The sequence below is a fragment of the Mirounga angustirostris genome, unplaced genomic scaffold (assembly GCF_029215605.1).
Source record: "Mirounga angustirostris isolate CCGP_5_RB_7025 unplaced genomic scaffold, mMirAng1.0.hap1 SCAF_10, whole genome shotgun sequence".
Taxonomy (NCBI): Eukaryota; Metazoa; Chordata; class Mammalia; order Carnivora; family Phocidae; genus Mirounga; species Mirounga angustirostris.
The window spans coordinates 15,925,882-15,952,864 of record NW_026991718.1 but is presented as its reverse complement, the minus strand read 5'-3'; the positions used below and the strand labels follow the sequence as shown (position 1 = coordinate 15,952,864).

The 26,983-nt window shown below is 37.8% G+C and overlaps 1 protein-coding gene across 4 annotated transcripts in view; it reads left to right on the top strand.

Annotated features, from left to right (window-relative positions):
- The first annotated feature begins 1,703 nt into the window (after positions 1–1,703).
- Positions 1,704–26,983, top strand: part of LDAH (lipid droplet associated hydrolase) — a 112,622-nt gene continuing 87,342 nt past the window's right edge. For 3 of the 4 annotated variants that reach the window (XR_010405448.1, XM_045884170.3, XM_064571911.1), the window contains exons 1-2: positions 1,704–1,771; positions 19,613–19,768. Coding sequence is in view for 3 of the 4 variants with exons in the window: in XM_045884170.3 (XP_045740126.1) it covers positions 19,615–19,768 (154 nt within the window). In the remaining variant the exon portion in view is untranslated. Of the gene's footprint in view, positions 1,772–11,935; positions 12,120–19,612; positions 19,769–26,983 lie in introns of all 4 variants that reach the window. The other variant, XM_045884169.3, reaches the window with a different exon arrangement.

Genomic DNA, 26,983 nt, shown 5'->3' with positions numbered 1-26,983 from the left:
TGCTCACCATGTCTCAGACCCTTTTCTAGACCTAAGGAATACAAAGATAAAAGAAGGAAGGGGTACTTGTCCTCTGGAATCTCACAGTCTGATGCTGGAGACAAACAAGCACCCTCACAGAAGAAAGCAAATGTGATACAGGACTACAAAGGAGGGACCTCACCACACCTGGGAGCACCAGGGAATGCCATGCCAAAGTGAATCTTGCATATATGTTAGAGTTAGTCAGGGGGGAATGGAGGGATAAGGAAGGGAACCCCAGCAGAGAGAATAGTGTGCACAAAAATATGAAAGCTTTACTGAAGAGAGCATGGGAATTCCAGAAACAGCAAGGAGAGAAGACGTAGAAAACAATGAGGTTTCTTCAAGTAACCCACGTGTAGAAGAGTAACAATTGCTTCAACAATAGCAGAGGTGGTGGGAACTCATCCAAGCATGGTGTACTATATAGAGAGAGTTGTAGAATCCAGCTCTGCCAAGTGACCTTGGGCAAGTTAATTTCTCTGTGCCTTATTTTATCTTGCAGATAAAAATGGGGATAATAATAGAGTGGCCATCAGTCTGGAAAGATAGATTTTTTTTTTTAATGATTGAACTCCCTTGGTTAGGTTTTCTGGCATAGGCTTCTTTAAGGAAATCAGAGTCATAAATCACTTGAGCAGTGCACCACAAACGCACTTGCACTTGCAAGGATTGAAAGAAGGGCTGCATTAATGAATCATGTTCATTGAAATGCACACATTGAGTTGTGCATTAGTAATGAGAGAGAATACCTTGAACATATCGCGTAATGCCATTGTAATGTAATCACTCATTTATTTTGTGTATTTGTGTTTCCAGACTCTGTGGTCACATGTTAATACTGACCTCATTAGGCTGCTATGAGGATTAAAAATGAGTTAATTCATTAAAAAAAAAAAAAAAAAGCTCCTAGGCAGTGAGAGGCTTTTTCTAAACTCATCGTGTTAACTATTGTATTAAGGAAGTAAAACTGAAAAGTGGAAAGGTAATGAACAAGAGGTACCAGTCTATGCCAACAACTGGTTGGAGAGTGGTGCCTATCACTGAGATGTTGAATACAAAATGATCAAGGTTTCTTTCCTACCTGTGAGTAAGTTTCACTGGTTTGCCAGTCTACTCATCTGCTTTTCCCCAACTCCAAAACGATGTCACATTCACTACTGCGCTTTTGGACATCTAAACACTGATCACCTACTATGTGGCAGGTGCTGAGGATGGAACAGTTCACAAGACCAGGGTGACCTTTGTCTGCACAGAGGTTAGGTGCATTAAGTTCGAGATGAATCGACATTTTCCCCATTTTGCTAAAATGCGGAGTAGCAGAGGTTGGCCATATTACTGCTAATAAACAAGGTCAACTGATAACCAACTGTCCTGCGTATGTGGGTAAGGGAAAGGAAGAGATGCAACCATTCACGGGCGTTAGGAAAAAATGAGCACGGAGAACGGCGTAAGGGAAGCAGAAGTATATCAGAATGACTGAAATAAGAGGAGGAAGACATTCGAATGAAAGGGAAGAGAAAGTTCCAGCACAGCTACACCCTCCCAACGGTCTCGCGGGACCTGGAACACACGCCCCAAGCCAGGTTCAAAACCTTCCAGCCCAGAGCCCGTCGCGCGCCTAAACGGACCGCCTCCCCGTAGCGCGGCACGGCGCTGCGCTGTGACGTCAGGGTAGGCGGGACTTCCGCTCCCGGTGACGTCAAAGCAGGAGCGGTGCGGTGGAGCCGGTCGCTTTGTAGGCGGAGAGGTGAGGCATCGCTCGCAGTTCGGGGCTGATGACTTTGCGCGAGGGCTGACGGGCGAGCAGGCACATGGGAGCTAGAGCCCTTCCTTTGTGTGGCTCCTCGCAGAGCCCGTGCTGCCCTGGGCCAGACGGCCCGCAAGGGCATGAATAACCCTGCTGCGACCGCTCGGGGTTCAGAACCACTTTGGTGCTGTCCCAGCAGTCGCTCCTCTGGGCGCAGTAACGAGCCATTTGCACTGCTAACTCTAGCCTGCCGGCCGGGCGTCTCACAACGACCCTTTTGGGGGTTGGGGCCAGGGTATTGGGCAACTAACCAGGAGGAGTGACTAGAAGGGGCCAAAGTCTGGGCCGGGGACTCCAAAAATCAGAGTTTTTGTACCAGCTAAGCCTTCTAACTAGCCCTGGACAAGTCACTGTCTTCGCTCCGTGCATCTCAGTTTCCTCACTTGTCCATCGGCGGGGTCATTAAAGGCTCTTTTGGTTTGATCTCCGGTTTTTCCGTAGGATCAGCCTCCTCCCCCAAATTTGTTACACCAGGTACCCTTGAGAATGGACTCGTGGGCCGGTCTTTGAACTTGACACGCCCCTAACCACATGCTTGATGTTCCGCTTTAGTTGCGCAAGTATTTTTCTGCGGCATGGGGGTGCCTTGGTGGCTCAGTCGGTTGAGTGCCCACTCTTGATTTCAGCTCTGGTCATGATCTCAGGGTCGTGGGATCCAGCCCGGAGTGGGGCTCTGAGCTCAGCGCGGAATCTGCTTGAGAGTCTCTCTCTCCCTCTGCCCCTCCCCCTGCTCACAGGTTCTCTCCCCTCTCTAAACTAAAAAATGTTTATTTTTCTGTGGCACCAAGGTCAGAACGGAGCTTGGTCCCTTGAGTTTAGAGTGCAGCATGTTCAGGAAACCATTGAGGCTTTCAGTTGCCTCTACCACTTACCCTGCGTGGTGGTATTTTACGGAAGGCGTCTGTGCCTTAATTTTTCTCATTTGTAAAATGGGATACATTAGTATCCGTTTGTTAAGATTGTTTTATTCATTGAGGTAATTCATATAGCACTTCGAACAGTGTTTTACACACAGTAAGCGCTCATTAAACGCCAACTGTTTTGGAATGACAAACCCATACCCACAGCTCTCTAGAAGATCTTTGCTGCGGGCATCTGGGGTACTCACACTGCTTTACAATCACCCTTCACCCTGAGGCCTTAACTGTAAACTCTCACCCTTGAGTTTTTTATTTTTCCACACAAGGCAGGATGAGACATGTATTCTTTGATTCACAAACTCATTTCTTCCCACAGGAGTAGTAACCTGACACCTGCTTTGTGTCTGGTATGCCAACACGAGAGTTCATAGTCTAACGTCGGGACCCATAGTTCTTAGCCACTTTCATTCGAAGAGCAAATCCCTCTGGTGAAAGTGACAGGTATAACAAAAAGCAAAAAGAAACCCAGAAAAGTTAGGAAAATCTCTGGAATCTTTATTCATGAAGGTTTTTGTTTTGTTTTGTTTTTTAAACTTCTTTCTGAAACGATAAATAGGAATGTCTCTTTTGGATTTTTTTTTTTTTCCATTTTTCCACCTAAAGATAAAGAAGGCTTATAGACCTAAGGCCCCTCTTCCCAGCATAGGTATATAGGGGGGCAATCAAAGCAACACAGTAGGTGCTCCTCTAAAATTGGTATTTATTTTGATAACTTAGACCTTTGTAATAGGTGATTTTCTTTTTTTCTTCCTAAAAGCCATCCTCTTTTCAGCATTTTCTCATTTGTAGTAGTATTATAATGTATTTCATTCTGAAATCTACTTTAAGTATACTTTAAAGAAAAATTAGTATATCACTTTTAATGAGCGTATTTAATATATAAATAGAGCAGGTCATACAAATTTGTAAAATTCTTGGTTTTTACTGATGTCCAGAAGTTGAACGCTCCTTTCTGGGACATTAAGAAAATTATTTTGTGTGTCATTACAATACAATTTGAAGTAATAGTTGGTAGCTTAAAATCCCCAGAGGAGTTATGAAAAAAAAAAAATTTTTTTTTTTTTTGCCTTTTTCAAGAAAAGAGAAAAGATAATTCTGCAAGTTCATCATGAGTAGTATGTGCTTCAGTTTTGATATTTCCGCAGTGGGGGTGATAGACTTTATATTCATCATATAAGCTCATCCAGTTATACAGGTTGAGAAGAATCTCACTGGAGATTAGTATGCAGTCATTAAAATAGCAAAATCAGATTAAATATAAAAGTTGGAAAAAAAAAGTTGTAAAATTGCTGGCCTCATGACCACTTATCAAGAGACTGTTACACAGCATTTTGGTATAATGTGCATCATGCCCTTCCTTCTCTGACCTTCTCCTACAATATTATGCTGTGTTTTTGGATTCTATAATACTGCATAAAATTTCAGAGTGATATGTGACTGGAAAATACTGGAGTAGGAGTCAGAAGACTATAGAATTGATTTTGCCATTTAAAAGCCTTATAACCTTGGACAAATAATATTACAATGGTTGTACTGCCTATTTTGCAGGCATTGTTAAAGTCAGATGAGAAAGATGAGAATGTACTTCACAAATGAAAAGAACTACAAAAAAGAAGGTGGTTTTGGTGCAGTTGGTGAGATGATCATCAAGTCAACATAGAAAATGATTACTTCCTCCAATATGTTATTTGGAGAAAGATGGAATAGAGATAAATTTAATGGTTAGAGCAGATTGTAAAAAAGGTTCTGTTCATGCATTTGTATTATGTGTTGACTTTCAGCTGTATGTTTTGAAGCTTACATGGGGCTGCGTGGTAAGATTCCAGTTTTTCTCTTTAATTCCACTTACAACAATTGCAATTAAATAAATATATGTGTAGTTTTATTTTTCTTATTTAACAGGAAGTTGCAAAAAACTGTACAAGGAGGTCTCCATGTGCTATTCAATGGTAGCATTTGTATAACTGTAGTACAATTTTTAAATCAGAAAATTGGCAGTATTATATCCACAGAATTTACTGAGATTCCCCCATTTCACAAGCAATCATTTGTGTGTGTATACATGTATATAGCTTCATATAACCAACCATCTCATCCCACCCTAGTCCCTAACCGCTGGCAACCACTAGTCTGTTCTCTAACTCTACAGTTTTGCCTATTTCAAGAGTGTAGTATAAACACAGTCATACAGTATATAACTCTTTTTGAGATTACTTTGCAAAATTCCTTTGGGATCCATTCAAGTTGGTGAGTATGTCAATAGTTTGTTTCTTTTTATTGCTGAGTAGTATTCTGTGGTATGATTGTACCACAGTTTGTTTAACCATTCACTTGAAGGACATTTGGGTTGTGTCCAGTTATGGGCTATTATAATTACAACTGCTATGAACCTTTGAAGTTTTTGTGTGAATATGTTTTTATTTCTCTTGGATAAATGCCCAAGAATGCAATTGCTGGGTCATATTGTTTGTATTTGTTAATTTATATGATCATATGCTTTTTCTTCTTCAGCATTTTGATATGGTGGATTACACTGATTAATTTTTGAATGTTAACCATATCTGGAAGAGGTCGCACTTGATTGTTGTATGTAATACTTTTTATACATTGCTGGATTCTTTTTGCTAATATTTTAATATATAGATATAAGAGGTATTGGTATATAGTTTTCTTTTTTGTGTGCTGTCTGGTTTTTACTTTATCAGTGTACTATTATTCTGTAGAGTCTTTAGTGGTAAACCTGTTTCATTCCTGGTATTAGTAATTTGTGCCTTCTCTCTTTTTATCTTTCTCAGTGGAATTTTATTGATTTTATTGGTCTTTTTCAAAGAACTAGTTCTTTATTTAATTCATTTTTCTCTACTTCCAATTTTATTGATTTTTGCTCTGATAGTTATCATTTTCTTCCTCTGCTTGCTTTAGGTTTATTTTACTCTTTTTTTTCTAGTTTCTTCATTATTGATTTGAGACCTTTCTCATTTCTAATGTTAGCATATAGTGCTATAGATTTCCCTCTCAACATTGCTTTTGTTGCATCTCACATATTTTTATATATTGTATTTTCATTTTCACTGAGTTTTCTGTATTCTTAAAATTTCCTTTGAAACTTCCTCTTTGACCTGTGGGTTATGTAGACATGTGTTCTTTAGTTTCTGAGTATTTGGAGATTTGTCTTGTCTTTCTATTGTCTATTGTCTTTCTGTTGTGTTTGTTATTGTCTTTCTATTATTGATTTCTAGCCTTATTCCATAATGAAGACATAAGCTATATGATTTTAATTCTTTTACATTTACATATGTTGTATAACCCAAAATATGGTGTATCTTGGTGAGTGTTCCGAGGGCACTTGGAAAGAATGCCTGTTCTGCTGTTGTTGGCTATCAGTTACATGTCAGTTACATCCTGTTGGTTGATGGTGTTGTTCCATTCTTCCACATATTGTTGATTGTCTATCTAGTAGTTCTTTTCATTGCTGAGAGATTCCCAACTATAATTGTGCATTTTTCTCGTTCTCCTTTTCAGTTCTATTAGTCTGCTTTGTGTATTTTAAATGTCTATTGTTCATTGCATATACCAGATATCTTTTTGGTGGATTAATCCTTTTATCATTATGACATATCCCTCTATCCAATTATTTTCTTTGCTGTGAAGTCCACTTTTTCTGACAGTAATATAGCCAATGTTGCTTTTAAGAAATAATATTAGCACGATATATCTTTTTTCATTCTTTTATCTTCAGACTACCCCTGTCATTATGTTTGAAATGAGTTTCCTGTAGACAACATATAATTTGGTCATGTTTCTTTTTAAATCCTTAATACCAATCTCTGCCTTTCAACTTGTATAATTAGACCATTTATATTTAAAGTAATTATAGCTATGTTAGGACTTAATTCAGCCATTTTATATTTGTTTTCTGTTTTTTTCCTCTTATTATTTTTCTGTTTCTCTTTTCTTGCCTTCTTGTAGGCTACTTGAATATTTTTTAGAATTCCATTTGGGGGCACCTGGGTGACTCATTCAGTTAAGCATCCAACTCTTGATTTCAACTCAGGTCATGATCGCTCAGTCATGAGATTAACCCCACCCTCACCCCCGCCCCCACGTTGGGCTCAGTGCTGATCCTGGAGCCTGCTTGGGATCCTCTCTCCCCCTGCCCCTCCCTGCCCCACTTGTGCTCACACTCTCTCTTTTTCGCTCTCTCTTAAAAAAAAAAAATTCCATTTGACCTATTTATAGAGTTTTTGAGTTTATTGCTTAGTATACTATTTTTTTAGTGATTGCCCTAGATATAACAGTATATGTACATAACATCACACTGCCTACTAGTATTGATATTTTACCACCTCAAGTGAAATGTAGAAACCTTACTTAACATTTAGGACCTTTTACCCTCTCCACTTTTTATATATAATTGTCATGTTTCCTCTATATACATTGAGCACCACATCAAATGATGCTATAACTTTTAGTTCACTCATCAAATATGATTTAAGAAATTCATAAGGATAGTCCCGTATTAACCACTGCTTTTAACCATTCCATTGTTCGTCCTCTTCTGAAGTTAAACTTTATTCACTTATTTCTTTCTGTTTGGAAAACTTCCTAAGAATAGGTCTGTTAGTGACAGATTCCTTTAGTTTTTCTCCATTTGAGAATATCTTTATTTCCCCTTCATTTTTGAGGGGTCATTTTTCCTGATACAGAATTTGGGGTTGACAGTTATTTTCCTTCAGTACTTGAAAAATGTTGTGTCACATTTTCCTGGCCTCCCTGATTTCTGATGAGAAATCTGACATTCAAATTATTGTTCCCCTATAGATACTATGTCATTTCTCTCTCTGCTTTTAAGATTTTTTCCCTTGTTTTGATTTTCTAAAGTTTGACTATAAGGTGCTTTGTATTTCTGTAGTTAAGAAGCTCCCAGTAAGGGGCACCTGGGTGACTCAGTTGGTTAAGCGTCTGCCTTCAGCTCAGGTCATGATCCCAGGGTCCTGGGATCAAGCCCCACATCAGGTTCTCCCACTCCCCCTGCTTATGTTCCCTCTCTCGCGGTCTTTCTCTGTCAAATAAATAAAATCTTAAAAAAAAAAAAGAAGGTCCCAGTAAGTATGAAAATTTATTATATGAAAAAGATTGCAGGGTGCCTGGGTGGCTCAGTTGGTTAAGCGACTGCCTTCGGCTCAGGTCATGATCCTGGAGTCCCGGGATCGAGTCCCGCATCGGGCTCCCTGCTCGGCGGGGAGTCTGCTTCTCCCTCTGACCCTCCCCCCTCTCATGCTCTCTCTATCTCATTCTCTCTCTCAAATAAATAAATAAAATCTTTAAAAAAAAAAGAAAAAAAAAAGAAAAAGATTGCATTTTAATTCAATGGAGAAAAGATGGTTTTAGCACATGTAGCTCTCTATCTGAAAGAAAACAAAGTGAATACTTATATAGGTGGATTAAAAGTTTAAATGTGAACACTAGAATAATAAAAATGAAAATAAACATCTAGGAAGTTGTATGTAAAATACAGGAGCCCAGAAAAGTGTTGAGAGTCAGTGGTATACAAAGTTCTCTTACAAGCCAATAAGAAGAAGATAAATAACCCATTTGAAACATGGGCATGGAATATAAATAGTTCACAGAAGAAAAAGTTCAAAAGCCCAGCAAACATGAAAAGATGTTCAAATGCACTAGCAGCCAAAGAAATGCAAACTAAAAAGTGAGATATTTTGTACCTGAAGACTTAAAAATAGTGGTACCACTTCTTAATGATAGGATTATAGAGGGAAAATAGATTGCTAGAGGAAATGTGATTCTTACACTCTTTTTCAGAAAACAATCTGGCAATACCTATTAAAATTCTACCAAGTAATTCCACACTCGGGAATCTGGCCATTAGAAACAAAAGACCTGGTATATATGGATATATGTAAGAACATGGGAGATTTAAGAGTATGTACTGTGACATTGTCCCAAAACACTGGGAACTAATTGAGGCCTGCCAACAGGGAAATGGTCACATGAATTATAGTGTACCCATATTATACAACCATTAAAAATAATGAATTGGAGTTATGCTATTTGACTTGGCAGGATTTTCGTGTGTTATTAAGTATGAGAGCAAAATGCATTGAAGTGTGTATAATATGCTTCTATTTATCAAACACTGACAACTCATATTTATCAAAATGTGTATAAATGCTTATGTATATTTGTAGTTGATTATAGAAAAACATGGAAGACTTTATACTGAGTTAATAACATGAGTTTCTGAGTGATATGCATGGAAGTGAAAAGAAGTAGAGATGAGGCATGTAAAAGATTAAAAAATAATCAGCTGTTTAAAAAAAATCCCAGCATATATTATATCTCATCCATTCAAATGAAATTATATATATATATATATATGTAAAATTTCTCAAAGAACATGACCTCTGGAGTCATTCAGACATCTGGGTTCAAATTCTGGCTCTGCCACCATCCAGTTTACTAGTTGTTACATAGTTTCCATAATATCTTTCAGTTTTCTCTTCACTTGTTTTGTTGGGGTAGAGGCTAGGAAACAATAGTATACATCTCATAAGACTGTTTTCAGGGTTAAGTGGTACAATATAAAGTGCTTAGCACAGTGCCTGGTTTATAGAAAGTATTCTTAAAATGTGAGCTCTTACTATTGCCTCATTTCTCTTGCTCTTTGACATTTATATATATATATATATATTTTTAAGATTTTATTTATTTATTCATGAGAGACAGAGAGAGAGAGAGAGAGAGGCAGAGGGAGAAGCAGGCTCCCAAGGAGCAGGAAGCCTGATGCAGGACTCGATCCCAGGACCCTGAGATCATGACCTGAGCCGAAGGCAGACGGACGCTTAACCATCTGAGCCACCCAGGTGCCCGACATTTATATATTTTTAAAAATTCATTACCAGCCCCTAACTTACTTGAAGCATTCCCCCATGGCTTACATGATTTTACATATCTTCTTAGTTCATGCCTATCTCTAATTGTTCCTTTTCATTCTTTTGCTGGCTTCTTTTTTTCTTGCTTAGGGATATCCCTCCCCACCCCCCACCCCCTCAAATTCCAGCAGGAGCTGTCTGTCAAAGAATCTTTTGAGTTAGGTGACTGGGTGAATAATGGTACTCTGAATGGTGACAGAGAAGTCAGGATATAGGGTCTGTAGAGTTGATTTTTGAAACAAAATGATTTTTATTTTTGGCGCTTATTAAAGTTTGATGCATCAATGAGGCACCCAGATAAGTGCTCAGTAGTTAGCACTCAGAGGAAGAAGAGGGCCCAGGGCAGAACCTTTGGGTACAGGGAATGGGGGAGGAAAATGTTCTCATTGTAGATGGGGAGGTATCAGTGAAGCCAAGATAAGGGAGCTCCTTAAGAAGGAGCTGGGCAAATCAGATCTCTACTGTGATCTTCTGGAGCTTTAGTTCTGTGGCTCCCACTGCCTTCTGGTCTTGTCCCTTATTTTCTTGAAACTTACTATGTTTGTAACTGAATCAATTTCCTTTCCTCCAGCTAACTTCCCTTCCCTGGTAGTTCCCCTTTATGTGCATAGTGCTTCCATTCTCCTCATCTTTAGCATGAAAATCCAAGTCATCTTTGTCATTTACCCTTCACTGGCTTCTCATATAGAATCATTACTAAGACTTGAGTCTCACACTCACTCCTTTATTCCCACCCTCATTTCTTGCTTAGGTTATTTTGATAGTTTTCAAACTTTAATGTAGTCTTCTGGTTTTTTCTGTCTTTCACAATCTTTTTAAAAGAACTACATTAATCAAATCCTTCCCCATTTTATTTTTTTTATTTAAATTCAATTAGCCAGTTTATAGTACATCATTAGTTTCAGATGTAGAGTTCAGTAATTCATCAGTAGCATACAACACCCAGTGCTCATCACATCACGTGCCCTCCTTAATGCCCATCACCCAGTTACCCCATCCCTCCACCCACCTCCCCTCCAGAAGCCCTCAGTTTGTTTCCTATAGTTAGGAGTCTCATGGTTTGTCTCCCTCTCTGATTTCTTCCATTCAGTTTTCCCTCCCTTCCCCTATGGTCCTCTGCACTGTTTCTTATATTCCACCTATGAGTGAAACCATATGATAATTGTCTTTCTCTAATTGACTTATTTCACTCAGCATAATACCCTCCAGTTCCATCCACATTGATGTAAATGATAAGGTTTCATCCTTTCTGATGGCTGAATAGTATTCCATACCACATCTTCTTTAACCATTCCTCTGTTGATGGACATCTGGGCTCTTTCCATAGTTTGACTACTGTGGACATTGCTGCTGTAAACATTGGGGTGCAGGTGCCCCTTCGGATCACTACATTTGTATCTTTGGGGTAAATACCTGGTAGTGCAGTTGCTCTATTTTTAACTTCTTGAGGAACCTCCATACTGTTTTCCAGAGTGGCTGCACCAGCTTGCATTCCCACCAACAGTGTAAGAGGTTCCCCTTTCTCCGCATCCCCGCCAACATTTGTTTCCTGACTTGTTAATTTTAGCCATTCTGACTGGTGTGAGGTAGTATCTCATTGTGTTTTTGGTTTGTATTTTCCTGATGCCAAGTACTATTGAGCAATTTTCCACTCTCACCACTGTTGTTCAACATGGTACTAGAAGTCCTTCCCCATTTTAAAAACCGTCAGACTTCCTGTGCCTTCACATTTTCCCAAACCATTCAGAAAAACTGAGATATTAGTAAGAAAGGTTAGCAGGATCACCATTGACAAAATTGGTCAAATTGCTTTTAGAAGGTTGTATGTATACTTTGTCCCTCTCTTAAAGGTTCAAAAATTCTTATTAGTGTAATTTGAAAAGTTCTGCAGAACTGAAATTTATATATCTTTGTTTAACCTATTTTGGCAGATTGTGTTTTCCAAAGTTGGCCACAATAACTCCCATACTGCGTATTCTTCCAACAATCAAACTTTGACATGCCCTCTATTGAGAGAGGTCCTTTTTTCCTCCCTTTGAATATGGGTGGGCTATGGCTAACATGGAAGCGATGCCATGTGACTTCTGAGGCTAGGTCTCAAAAGGTCACATGGTTTTAATCTGGCCCTCTTGAGAAATTGCTGTTGAAACTCAACCATCATGTTCTGAACAAGTCCAAGTAGTCCATGTGGAGAGACTGTATATAGTCAGCCCATGTATGTGTTCCTGGCCCAGACCTGACAACAGCATCTGTCATCAGACATGTGACTAGAGGTACTTCCAGATGACAACAACTCCTGCCCTCACTGAACATATCACACCCAGCCGTTGAACCTTCTCAGCAAAGGCCCCAGACATTATGGATTAGAGATGGACTATTCTTGCTATGCTGTTTGTCAATTCCTGACCCAAAGAATCTGTGAGTATAATAAAACGGTTGCTTTAAGCAACTAAGTTTTGGGGTAGTATGTTATGTAGCAAGAGTAACTGGAACACTCATAAATATATATATATCTACATATATATATGATATATATGTATTATCTTGTTATTTGTGAATGACAGTTTTCTTTCTTCTTAGCCAATCCACATACATTTATTTCTTTTTGTGTTGTCTTACATTGGCTAGGACCTCAAGTACAATATAGAAGTGTTAATGGCAGATTTCTTTGTCTTGATCTCAAACTTTCAGAGGGGCTTTCAGCATTTCACCCTTAGTAAAATGTTTACCGTAGGTGTTTTTTTTTTTAAAGGTTTATTTATTTATTTGAGAGAGAGAGAGAGCATTGGGGTGGGGGGAGGGCGGGAAGAGGGAGAGGGAGAGAGAATTCCAAACAAGCCTGATCTCATAACCCTAAGATCAGCACCGGTGCCAGGACCAAGAGTTGGGTGCTCAATGGACTGCGCCACCTAGGCACCCCACTGTAGGTGTTTTTTAAGATACTTATATTTCATCAAGGAAGATCCCTCTATTTCTCCTTTTCTTTTTTTTTAAAGATTTTATTTATTTATTTGACAGAGAGAGACACAGCGAGAGAGGGAATACAAGCAGGGGGAATGGGAGAGGGAGAAGCAGGCTTCCCGCAGAGCAGGGAGCCGGACGTGGGGCTCGATCCCAGGACCCTGGGATCATGACCTGAGCCGAAGGCAGACGCTTAACGACTGAGCCACCCAGGCGCCCCTATTTCATCTTTTCGCAAAGAGATTCTTCATGATTCTTTATTGGATTTTATCAAATGTATTTTCATTTCATTCATTGGTTGAGATGATTCTATGATTTTTCTCCTTTATTAATGTGATAAATTGACTAAATTTTGAATGTTTAAACAGTCTTACATTTCTGATATATACACATTTTGGTTGTATGTATCACTGGATTTGGTCTGCTAATATTTTGAATAGAGTGATTTTTGCATCTCTTTTCATGGGAGAGGTTGGCTTGTAATTGTCCTTTCATATGAAGACTTTGTCAGGTATTGATATCAAGGTTTGCATGGCTCATAAAATGAATTGGGAAGTGGTCCCTCTTTTTCTGTTTTCTGGACAACTCTGTAAGATTGGTGTTATTTCTTCCTTAAGTGTTGACTCATCCGGACCAGAAATTATGGATTCAATGTCTTTAGTAGCTGTTGGACTGTTAAGAGTCTTCTAGACTTTTTGTGTTTTAGAATTTTACCATATCAAATTTATTGGCATAAAGCTCTTCATGATACTCTTTCATTATTTTTTTAATGTCCATAGAACCTAGAGTGATAATCGTCTATTCACGTCTCACTGGTTATTTGTGCCCTTTTTCTTGATGATTCTTCTCAGGGGGTTATTTATTTATAGGTCTTTTCAAAGGCTAGACTTCAGGCTTTGTTAATACTCTCAAATGTAAACTTTTTTCCTATTCTATTAATTTCTATTCTTTATTACTTTTTTCTATTTTTCTTTATTTGGATTCATTTAGTTTTTCTAACTCCTTAAGATAGGTGTTTAGATCTTTAATTTCCAGCCCTTTTTTCTAATATTTTAGAAAGCATTTTAAGACTTTGAATTTTCTTCAGTCATGCCTTTATCTGCATCCCATACATTTTGATATGTCTTATTTTCATTATTTATTTCATTATTATTTAATTCTCAATTACATTGTGAATTCTTCCCCCACTCATCAGTTATTTGGAGGTTTATTGCTTAATTTCCAAAATTTGGGGGATTTTCTTACTATTTTTGCTATTTTTAGATTAATTCCACTGTGATTAGAGAATATATTATTTCACTTTTTGGAAATTTGTTGAGACTTGCTGTGTGGCCCAGTATATGGTCAGTTTATGTTCCATGTGCACTTGAAAAGGATGTACATTTTGCCATTATTTGGTATAGAATTCTACACATGCCAATTATGTTCATTGTGTTAATATAAACAATTATTCAAATTTTCTATATTTTCATTGACTTTTTTCTTTGTTTATTCTATCAGATACTGAGGTGTGTCAGAATCTTCCATTATGATTGTGGTCTTTTTTTCTCCTTTTACATTTGTCAATTTTTAATTTCTCTCTGGAGGCTAAAATATTATGTACATGCTAATTGAAAATTGTTATGGTCTCCTGGTGGATTGACTTTTTGAAATGCTCCTGTTTATCTCTCATGTACTTCTTACTTTAAAGTTTACTTTTTAAATCTGATTTCAGTATAACTATACCACCTCTTCATTGATTAGTATTTCCGTGATATATTGTTTCCACCCTTTCACTTTTATTCTTTATTCTTATTGTGTATCATTTATAAGTAGCATACAGTTACTTGTTTATTTTTATCCAATCTGATCATCTTTGCCTTCAATTAGCATAATTGGTCTATTTACATTTAATTTATTACTGATATATTTGGGTTTAAATATAAAATTTTACTACCGTTTTAAATTTTAAAAAAATAAAATTTATTTGTTACAACTGTTCTATATTCTCTGCTTTCTTCTCATTTTCATATTAAATATATTCTTTACTTCCTCTTTTATTACACATTCTTGAATGGTTCTTTTATTGGTTACTGATTTTTTTTTCCAACATTTTTTTCTGGCTTTTCAAATTGTTCTCAATGGAAGGTTGTTTCAACACAAGCTAGTCTTTCCTTGCTAACACGGGATTGAACTTAATTTTAATGTACATTTTAAACTAAAACAAAACAAAACAAAAAAACCCTCTAATTTAAAACAACTCCCAGATTGACCAGATTCATAGAGATCGCCAGCATGTTAATGTTAGCTACTAGAGTAACTAAAAATTTACAGAATTTAAATACAGCTTCTGCTGCTGTTTTTGTACATATGTGTACTTCTTATATTGTGTTTTGAAAACAATTACAAATTTTGTGTCTTGTCCCCGGGACTTAAAAAATTTAATTTTCACTTGCTCAGTCACTAAATATTTTACAAGTAGTTTTAGTATTAGTGCCCAGAAATAACATTAATTAAGTGCCAGGCAGAGCTCAGACACATGCATAGTATATGCTTTGTTCTGTGTTGTGGGACAATAACACAGCCTACGACTTGTATTTAATAACATTATGTATAAAGTTTTTGTCATCTGAAAAAGCTTAGGCTTTTTAGCTGCCTTGTTTATATATATGATAAATAGCACAAGTTATTGTTACATATTGTTAGTGTTTTAACTTTGAAAGAAAATCATCTCACTACGTCTATTTCAAAGGTAATATAGTTTAACTGAAGACTGGACGTAGCTGCACAAGTTTGTTTGGTTTTTTTGTTTGTTTCAAGTTTTTAATTAAATTCCATTTAGTTAACATATAGTGCAATATTAGTTTCAGGAGTAGAATTGAGTGATTCATCACTTACATACAACACCCAGCACTCATCACAACAAGTGACCTCCTTAATACCCATCACCCATCTAGCCCACCCCCCACCCACCTCCTTTCATCAACCCTCAGTTTGTTCTCTGTTATTAAGTGTCTCCCTTTCTTCTTTTTTTAATCTCCTTCCCTTAAATGTTCATCTGTTTTGTTTCTTAAATTCCACGTATGAGTGAAATCATATGGTATTCATTTTTCTCTGACTTAGCTTAGCATAATATACTCTAGCTCCATCCATGTTGTTGCAAATGGCAAGATTTCATTCTTTTTGATGGCTGAGTAATATTCCATTGTGTATATACACCATCTATTCTTTAATCTGTCCATCAGTCATTGGACATTTGGGCTTTCTCCAGAATTTGGCTATTGCTGGTAATGCTGCTGTAAACATCCAGGTGCATGTGCCCCTTCGAATCAGTATTTTTGTATTCTTTGGGTAAATACCTAATAGGGGGCACCTGGGTGGCTCAGTTGGTTAAGTGACTGCCTTCAGCTCAGGTCATGATCCTGGAGTCCCTGGATCGAGTCCCACATCGGGCTCCCTGCTCGGCAGGGAGTCTGCTTCTCCCTCTGACCCTAACCCTTCTCATGTGCTCTCTCTCATTCTCTCTCTCTCAAATAAATAAATAAAAATCTTAAATAAATAAATACATACATACATACATACATACATACCTAATAGGTATTGCTAGGTTGTAGAATGGTTCTATATTTAACTTTTTGAGGAACCTCCATACTATTTCCAGGGTGGCTGCACAAGTTTGCATTCCCACCAACAGTGCAAGAGGGTTCCCCTTTCTCCACATCCTCGCCAACATCTGTTGTTGCCTGTGTTGTTGTTAATTTTAGCCATTCTGACAGGTGTGAGATGGTATCTCATTGTGGTTTTGATTTGTATTACACAAGTTTTTTTTAAAAAAACCTTTCTTACGTGGATGAATAAAGCAGAATTCTTATTGAGTAGCCAAAATAAAATGCACACATTATTTGGATTTGGATGCTAAAGCTAAATGAGACTCATTTATAACTCCACTTTCAAATATTTGTGTTCATTAGTATAGCCTCGTTGTTCTCACTGGCTGACTATATAATAAATAAATATTATAAATTTGAACCTCTAAAATTTATACTGATCAAATGCTTTCTGTTTTATATATTGTCTTGGTTTGTTTAAGATTTAATTGGAAAAAAATTTTTTACTAAATAAAATTAAAGTCATCAATATAAGCAGATGAATATCTATATTTAAATAAGGCACGCCTTAGTTGTACACATTGTATCCACACTTGGTTTTTATCCAGCCTAAGTCTTGATGTTTATCAAAACTGATTTCAATGGAGATTGCTTGTAGGCTGTGGCTGTTAGGTGGGGTCATCAGCCTCCACTATTATATAATTAGAACACATTGTCCCTTAATCAGACACTTGTTTGCAGACTGAATTACCGTGGATTCTTAGGTAGGGAAGATTTTGAATTCTCATACTCTAAGGTTTCCTTTGCCCTTTTTTGTTTTGTTTTTTTTTGGGGCAGTGTAGGATTCAGAAACATAAGAGTGAAGTAAAATAAAAAGATGTTTTATAATATACAGGTTTACTCCATGTTTCTCAGTTGTATTTTATTTAAGATGTTTTAGAGGTGTAGTTACTTTTTTGTTTGTTTTCCAAATTCTATAGACTGTGTTTGAGTTTCATATCTATTTGAATTCTCATTAATTTTGTGGCTAATCAAACTCCCAAGATGTCATTTGCTTAAAGTTAACTATTTGTGAGTTGAATATAGTTAATAACTTTAGATTCTCTTCTGGTACAAGTATTCAGTTTACCAGTGTCTTCTCTGATGGTATTCTACTATAAGGCAGTATAGAACAGCTGAATCTAATATTGTTTCCAATGTTTTATAAATGTCATAAGACTTTTATAAATATAATGTATTTTGTGACAGTTTAAGAGATTAGACTACAGTGACATTTATTAATAAACTAAAAATCAGTCCTTAAGAAAATGTGAGATAATACTTTTATTTATTTAGTGAATTTATTTTGAATGAAGAGGAGTTCCCACGTTTTGAGTGAGAATTTTTTTATTTTCTAAGTAGTTTTATTTAAGAGACTTTTGGTCACACATGGAGATTAGAATATGTTTATTTCTTCCTCATTCCTAAATCCAGTAGAATGATGGTAAAATTAATAAGGGCATAATGAAGAAAATGAAAGAAGCAACATAATATCTGACTAGAGAAGTGAGGTTTTAGAAATGTTAGAAAGCAGATGGATAAATTATCACCATTTAGCAGAGCTGAGCAGTTTTGATTGAACATAATAGTGGTCAGAAGATTGAACTGTAGCATCCCCCTGAACATTGAGTCATATATATCATTTTTAGTGTCTGTATAATGAATTATCATATTTTATGTAACCATTCTCCCATTAATGAACATTGAAGTTCTTCAGCTCTTCAGTGTTTTAAATAGCATTCCATGCATTTTTTCTTTGAAAAATATTTTAGATTTCCTTTTTAAAATTGTTTCCCCAAAATTGCTGAGTCAAAGTTTATGTCCTATGGATATTGCCCCCTTCTGCCAGATTGCTTCCCAAAGGCCATTCTCACCATCACCATGAATGTGGAATCTCTGGTGTCACTACATCCTAACTACCATTACGTTTACCTTAAGGTGGGTGTCAGGGGAGGAGTGGGTGGTCTTGCAGTAGATTTATTGACTGTTGTGCTGGGAGAGACATGAATAACAAGTGTACAGATGACTAGGTAAAGTTTACCTGGCTACCTTTACCATTGTTGACTTATAACAATAGGTGCTATGAGTTTAGAGGAAGAGGAGATTTCCTTTATTTGAGATTTTCAGGGGAGACTTCAAGTAGGAAGTAGAAATTGAGCTACATCTAAGATGGCAAAGATTTGAAGAGAAAAATTTGGATAGACAATGAAAGATATGTCAGTCTAGATCCATTCAGGAGACAGAAACCACACAGTAACTTAAATAGTTAAGCAATTACTAATCTGTGGAAAACGAGAAACTCTAAAATTACTATATAAAGAAAACTCTATATATAAAGATAGCCTAGGACTGAGGGAGAGTACCCAAGAAAGGACAAACATAGAATGTGGATTTAGATCTCATTGAAGAAGGTGTGGTTGCAGGTGTGTGGTAGAGAAATTTGGTGGTTGCCTGCACCAAAGCTGGTCCACAGTCACTGTGTCAGCAGGTGAACCAAGACTGGTGAGAGGTTGTGCAGAGTGAATCAGGGAGCTGGTGCAGGTGTGAGGTCTGGACTGGTGGCGCATCTGTTGGAAGGGCCACAGTAAACCACTCTGGGATCCATGCAGGTGAGTTGAGGCTGCTAAGCATGGTCAGAGGAGGTTGGGGCACTGTTTTGGGTACTGCTATGAATGGGCAGCTGGAGAAGGTTCCCTCTTAAGCAACTCAGAGCTCTATTGGGCAGGGCAGTTCCAGGCTACTGTGTGGTCAGGTGGCTGGTTCTTTAGTGTGCCTGTGGGCTGAGGAGAGGGTGCAGGGAGCAGCCCCCTGGTCTGAGGTACACACCTGTGCTATCTGGGACTCTTGCCGTATTGTTGCTGTTGCTGCCAGAAGAGAGAGCAGGAGAAAGAGGAAACACATAGCAGCCAGCCAGATGCTGGAGAAAGCTGTACTCTTCAGGCACATTAGCACTAGAGCAGGGTGTTTTTTCAGTCTTGGTGCTCTTTGACTTTTTGGGCTGGTTAATTCTTTGTTGTGAGTGCTGCCCTCAGCACTGTAGGATGTTAGGCAGCATCCCTGGCTAATCGGATCCCGAGTCACACTCCTGTCTAGTCTTTCACTTCACTGAAGACATACATGTCTGTTTCTCCTTACTCTTACGGTTCGTTTTAATTTTGTGTGTGTGTGTGTGATCCTATAATCAGAATAGTTGACTAGTCCTATACCTCTTGCATTTGCTTGTGTATGTTGAAATTCGCCTTTTTTAAAATTCTTGAATATTGCCTTTGGCCCAAAGCTTTACATTTTAGCGACTCACTATATTGTTTTTCTCCTCTTATTTAGAAATGGACTCGGAAATCAAGGAAGAAGTTCCTGTACATGAGGAATTTATTTTATGTTGTGGAGTTGAAACCCAGGTTCTGAAATGTGGGCCCTGGACTAACCTCTTCAGTGAGCCAAGAGCCAATAGGCCTAAGCTGCTTATTTTTATTATTACAGGTAAGTTTAAAAATCTGGATGAGGGGTCTTTCTACAGATACTTAAAATAACTTTTTCAGATTTTAAAGAGAAATTAATAAATATAAAAAAACTCTGTGGAAGGAAATAAAATTACTCAAACCATTGATAACAACCACCGTTGGTCCTTTAGTGGCTGGGCTTTTTGGTTTTTTTCTGTGCATTTATATTATGTATGTTATGTTGTCTGTTATATATATTTTAAATCATAATTGGAAGTATACCATACATATAGTTTTGCAATCCACTATTTAAAATTCCTTAATATTTAGAATAATTAGAACTATCACATTTTTGACAGTTTTCTTAATAGTTTTTTCTGTCTCACTCCAAGATGATTATAAGTTTAGTAGAACATTTATTTATCCTGAGATTTGGCAACTGAATCATTTGTGACTTTTGCTGGATCACTATCAATAGAATGTTAGGTAGGGGTAGATGCTTGATTGTAGGTATTCAAAGTGCTTTTAAAATTGTGAGTTAGAACATATTTATATCAGCCTGGAAGATTAAAAGCGAAACTAAATGTGTATCATATCATATATAGCTAAGTCAATGGGGTATTATGATTGCATTTCTTTTCTTTTTTTTTTTTTTAACAATTTTATTTATTTGAGAGAGAGGCAGAGATAGCGATAGAGAGCACGAGCAGGGAGGAGAGGGAGAAGCAGGCTCCCCCTGGAGCAGGGAGTCTGACACAGGGCTCCATCCCAAGACCCTGGGATCATGACCTGAGCCCAGGGCAGATGCTTAACCGACTGAGCCACTCAGGTCCACAGCATTTCTTTTCTTGTACATTTTTTCTTATTTGTTCTCCCTGGGTTAATGATTGTCTTATTTGCTTAGTTTTCTGGTTTTGAATCACTATTTATCCTAAAATTATTGTCTAGGAAGTGGGAAAAAAATCCTCTTACTGCATTTGAGTAATCAGTCAGGTTTTGTGTTTTTCTTTCTTTGGAGATACCCTTCACAGAACTCTGTTCTTTGGCTCCAGTCTGGACTGACTAACCTGTGGGTCTGCTGCACAGGCCATCCTGGGGATTCTTTTTACTTTCCTCCTGGGTTAGATTCCATTTCCTGGATCCCATATTTTCTTATTTCTTGGTTTATTGCTTAAGCACATCTCCTAGTAACTTCCTGAGAATAGGTGCATGGGAAGTAATCTTTTAAAGATCTATCATGTCAGAAAATGTTTTAGACTTCTAGATTGCAGATGATTTTTCCTGACAATTTAGAGGGCGTTTTAGCTGTTTTCTAGGGTTCAGAGCTGTTTTGAGAAGTCTCAATATTATTCTGATTTTTTATTTTTTTGGATTGAAGCTCCCCTGCAAGGAAAAACATTTTAGATCTTTTCTTTGTTGTAAGATTCTGAAATTTTATAGTAAAAGTACCTTGCTGTGGATGTTTTTTCATCCACTGTAAGCTTTAGTGGACCCTTTTACGCCTGAAACTCATATACTTCAATTCTAAAAGCTCTGTTTTTTCTTTTTTTATAGTCTCTTGTTTCATGGTACATACATTATCGTTTCCTTTGGCTTCTTGCATTGTTAGAGTTTTTACTGTTTGTTTACATTAGTGTTTGTTTTTCCTCAAATGTTTGGTAACCCTTTCATTTTTCAGAGGAAGACATAAACAGCTAATTGAAATCTTTGTGTTCAGTGATGAGACTTGTCTACAGTTGCGCCTAGAGTGACCAACCATCGTAGTCTGAGAGATTTTCCAGGACACAGGATTTCTGGTACTAAAGCCACAACAGCCCTAGGCAAAACAGGATGGCTGGTCACCCTAGGAATCCTCATGCTAGGGTTATTGGGTAGGGACCCAGCATTTCACTGGAGAATTTCCAGCTTTCAGTATCTGTAGCTGTTTCTTGGGTCATTCAGTTTTTCCAGGAAGGAATCTTCCAGTATCCAGTTTGAGGATGGGAAGCCTGTTTGCTGATGTTCAGGGCTGAACAAGGGAAAGAAGGTTGGGAGTTTCAGTGTTTAGTAAACAATTAATCTAACCCCTTTTCAGTATAGTGCTTCTGTTTGCAGCTGGCCTAAGATTCCTGATCCAAAACGTCTCTTCCGTTTAACCTCTTCTGGAAATAAAACTTCCAGTCTCCTGCCATGATGTAAAAGTCTTTTTGGAAAGCAGTCTTTTGACATCTATTAAAATTAAAAATACATATGCTTTGCTAGCAGCGAGGGAGAGTTTGAAATTATAGGCATGACACTTCTATTTGATGGAGCAGAGATTTGAGGCCAGGGCAGAGTATAGAATTGAGAAAGTAAGTAGAAACGTTGTCTTAGACCGGAGATGGAATATTCTTCTGAGGCGAGCATGAAGGAGGTGAAGTTCATTACTCAAGTGGAGAAGCGTGAAGGCATGTCAGAGGGAGTAAAGTAGTTCGTGCCTCCTGAACTCTGTGTTCTCTGCTAATTAAGAGTTGAGATGATCTGTTGAGAATAAGTATGGCAGAGGGTAGATAAGGGCCCTGAGGAAAATGATCAGCATTGAGAATAGCAGATATGTAGGATGAAAAGAATTATCAACCAAAACCAAGTAGACAAATTCTGAGCAGCACTGTGATGGAATAGCTGGTGTATTGGGAGTGAGATCTGAAAGAGTAGAAGGCCTATCAGAGTGAGAATGGTTTGAATGTTAACCATTTCTGAGTAATGAGAAAATCTAAGCCTGTGATTCTTAAAGTTGGGGTCAGGACCAGCAGTATCATCCGAGAACTCCCTAGATATGCAGGTTCTGGGGCCCCATTGTAGACCTTTTGAACCAGAAACTCTGGGGATGGAGCAGCCTCTGTTTTAACAAACCCTCCAGAGGATTGTGATATGCACACCACTGATCTAGGGCGTAGCTCATTGTATAAGCTTAATGTACCTGAAGTTCTTTGAATTTGATCAAGGTAATGAGTTACGAGACAAAGATGTTGGCTCAGTGAATCCACCTGGAATTTAAAATCTCCTGACGTGGAATGGCAAGTGAAACTGTCATTTAAGGATCAAGGTTTTCGGGGAATGTGTGAGAATGACTAAACAGTTGATAAATGGAAATGGAGGCAGAGAGGTTGTTACAGTAAAATGGATTAGTAAGTGGAGCTGATTGCTCACTGTGCTTCCCCACTCAGAGGTGCTCATTCACTCACTCACGTGCCCTCGGTAAGGGGAACCCTGTGTTGCAGAAGTCTTTGCTCTCCTTGAAGCGAAAGAGGTGTTAGAGAAGAGTGCCTGCTGTACTACACAGGCGTGAAAGGAAGAGTCCGTGGTAGGGGAGGGCCAGGTTTAACATATGACGAAGAGGTAGATAGAGGGAGCATTCAGTGAAGACCTGGTGGAGAAAGGGAAACTTAAAACATTTGTTGTTTTATGGTGTCGCTGTTTTATAATGCTTTGACATTTTCAGATGATACTTAGTTTCTTAGTGTTCTTTCATGTTTGTCCTTCTATTCTCATTGCTGCCCTTGGCCCTTTTTCTTGGAGTTCATGGGAGCTGTAGGCTGGTGCTGCTCATTAGTTTTTGGAATTCAGAACTGTATTTTGTATTTGGGCTGAGTCTATTTATACTGTGGGGAAAATTAGGATGACAGTACTTAGCAAAATTAATCAATTACTTTTAAGTTGGTAATGATAATGAGGAGTGATTTATTAGAATCCACAGATTGAGGAACTTTTAATTTCATCTTTTCCAGTGAACCTATGTTTTAGAGTCTTTGTTAAGTAACAATATCCTTGGACTTTCTTTAAATAGGGACATGAGCAAAGGAAACCAATTTGAGAACTCACTCTAGAACATACTGAGTCATTATAACTCTCAAGGGGTCATCTGGGTATAATAGAGTCATGAATTGTGTCTTGTATGGAGTATAGTGATTGGAAATGGAACGGACAAGGCTCCTTAGGTAAGCCCAAAGTTCTGTCCACCTGACAGCCTTCTGTATAGATGCTGTGCCACATTAACTTTATATGTGGCAGTTTTTGTCCCTTACAAGATTAACTGGAAGGTATAAGTCTGCAGTTGCAACGTTGAATAGTTAGAGTTTATTGACAATTGGGGTCTAGAGATGGTCACTGCAGCCTCTGTTATATGTTGCTCAGGCATTTGACTATATGTTCAGTCAAGTATGTGTTTATAACACATTTTGATATGCTTTGATGAAGTGTTTTACTAGCATTTTTATATTGGAATGTTTTCAAACATCCCTACACCTGAAGATACAAATATACATGCATGCATGTGTGTGTATCTGATTTTAGTTGCATAAACAAGACCCTTTTCAATCTTTTGTTGTTTCCTAACCAAGAAATTAAGTTCATGGCTCATAAAGTGTAACATAAACCATAATATTTACATGGCGAAGTATGCAATGACCTTTAAATAGTGTGTTACGTTTTCCACTTCTATCTCAGTTGTAAGTTGGATCTTCATGTTACTTACTGGCCATTGTGGACTCTTCTGTTTCTTCTGGAGCCAAGCTCTTCATTGCTTGAGGGCCTTTGCACCTGTTCTTCCCCTATTCTGGTCTCCTACCTCACATTTTTACAAGGTTTATTTGTTTTCATCTTTCCAGTCGTAGCTAAATGCCACCTCCTCAGACATTTTTCTCAGGCCACCGTAATTTCTTCCCTTCTCTATCACACGCTGTTTATTTCCCTCATAGAAGTTATCACACTCTTGAGTTATCTTATTTACTTATTAAGTTATGTGTATATATTTTCCTACTAGAATATGAATTACAAAAAGACCTTTATCTATCCTGTGCCTGACACAGTGACTTCCATGTAGTAAGTGGTCAATAAATAACTGATAGCTAAAAGAATATACAAAAGAAGCTATAGCACTGACTAGAATGAAATCAGAATGGAGTAGTTGACATTATCATTTACTTAATGATGATAAAATGGTGAACAAGAAAGCTTAAGATCTTATAGTCATTAAGGGAAAGAACTCAGAACCCAGAGATAGGGAGAAAACATTGTTTTATAGCAGTTCATTAGCTAGTACTCTTCAGTTTCATATTGTAACTCATCATAATGATTGCATCTAAATCATGTAGTTGTTACCTATGGATTCTTCTGAAACCAGTTTTAACATGCTGTACACCTTAAACCACAGAATGTCACATGTCAAATTTATTCAATAAAAATAAATATGTAATAATAATGTTAGCAATAATAGCTACCATTTATTCAGCACTTACTATGTGCCAAGTATTGTGCAAGTGATTGCCCGTGCATTACCCCTAATGATAATGCCAGCTACTTTGTGGGCCTTTTGTAAGATTAACTAAAGGTATGCAGAAGATCCTAAACCAGGTAATTTATGCTCTTTTTTTAAATTCATTATTACTATTTTCTTTTGTATATTCTTCCAGCCATCAAATATTTATTGAGCACTTTTCATCTGTGTGATCTTGGGCAAGCTATTTAACCTCCTTGTGCCTCAGTTTCCTCATCCATACAATGGCAATAAGAATAGTACTACCTCATGGGAGGACTAAATGAGTTAATACGTGCAAAACACTTAAATGCTGCCTGGCATGTAATAACATATAGCACTTTAAAATGTGGACTAGGAGTGCCTGGGTGGCTCAGTTGGTTGAGCGTCCAACTTGTGATTTCAGCTCAGGTCATGATCTCAGGGTCAGGAGATCAAGCCCTGCATCGGGATCCACACTCAGCGGAGAGTCTTCTTCAGACTCTCTCTTCCTCTCCCTCTGCCCCTCCCCTGCTTGCTCTCTCTTTCTCTCTCTCTCTCAAATAAATAAATAAAATTTAAAAAAATAAAATGTGGACTGTTATTATTTTCTAGCCATATGAAAACCACTGTAAAACTTTGTGAGAGACATGAAACATTTGAATGAGACATGACCCATTCCTAAAAGATTATACTCAGTAATGTAAAAAAATCAAATCTTTCTAAGTTAATGTATAAATGAGATGAAATTTCAGTCAGAATTCCAAAAAGATTTTTAAAAATTGAAGCTGGTGAAAGTAATTCTAAAGGTTATGAGACCAGCCTAGAAAATCTAGGGGGAAAAATTAAGAGAAGGGACTTGCCCTGTCAGTTACTGAAACATTAATAAATAAATAAATAAATAAATACCCGAGATAGTAATCAAGACAGTATGGCACTGGCAGAGGAGAAAAGGAAAAAAATAAGTGGAATTATTTGGAATCAGAATTAGCAAGCTAGGGGGGCCTGGGTGGCTCAGTCAGTTAAGCGGCTGCCTTCGACTCAGTTCATGATCCTGGGGTCCTGGGATCGAGCCCCACACCCGGCTCCCTGCTCAGTGGAGAGCCTGCTTCTCCCTCTCCCTCTGCCTGCCACTCTGCCTACTTGTGCTCTCTCTCTATCTCTCTGTCAAATAAATAATATCTTAAAAAAAAAAAAGAATTAGCGAGCTAATGTAAAAATTCAGTGTTAAATTCAGAAGACATTTCAAATCAATGCAGAAAGAATAGATTATATAATAAATGGTCTTGGGACACTTGGCTAATCACTTGGAACGAAGTTGGATTGCTACTTTGTACTTTATACTCAAAAATATTCCAGACCTACTGAAGATTTAGATATAAAACACGAAACAATGCTATCCACATCCACCACGGATGTTACAGCCCCAGTGCTATATACCCCTCCTCTCCTCCACCTCCTCAAGCTGCCCCATGTCAGTCAGCCAACCAGGGAGCATATTACTGTGTTTGAGGAAGTTTCTGTGCTATTTAACAAAGATGACACTAGCACAATAACAAAAAGAAATTTGGAGCATGGGTTAGTAGGTCAGAATGCAACAGAAGCAAAATAGCAATATGAGTGATAAGGCCATTTATTACCATCACGGCTAGACATGACAAGTCTGAAGAGCCAACATTTGTGCAGCACTTGTGTATCAGGCAGTGTTTAAGTACTTTACATATGTTAATTCACTTAGTTCTTAAGTGACGTAGTTGATTATTATCCTCATCTTGTGGACGAAGAAGCTAAGACCCAGAGAGGTTAGGTAACTTGCCGAAGGTCACACACTTGGTAAGTAGCAAAGCCAGGATTCGACCTCACACAGTCTGGCTCCAGAGCTTATGCCCTTAACCACTTTGCTTCTTTGCCTGTCTAGGACACTGAAAGATGCAGGTAATGAAGAAATCAGTGTCATTTGACAAGGGTGGCAGAGGTTCAATCAGTGCAGCAAAACTATGTCAT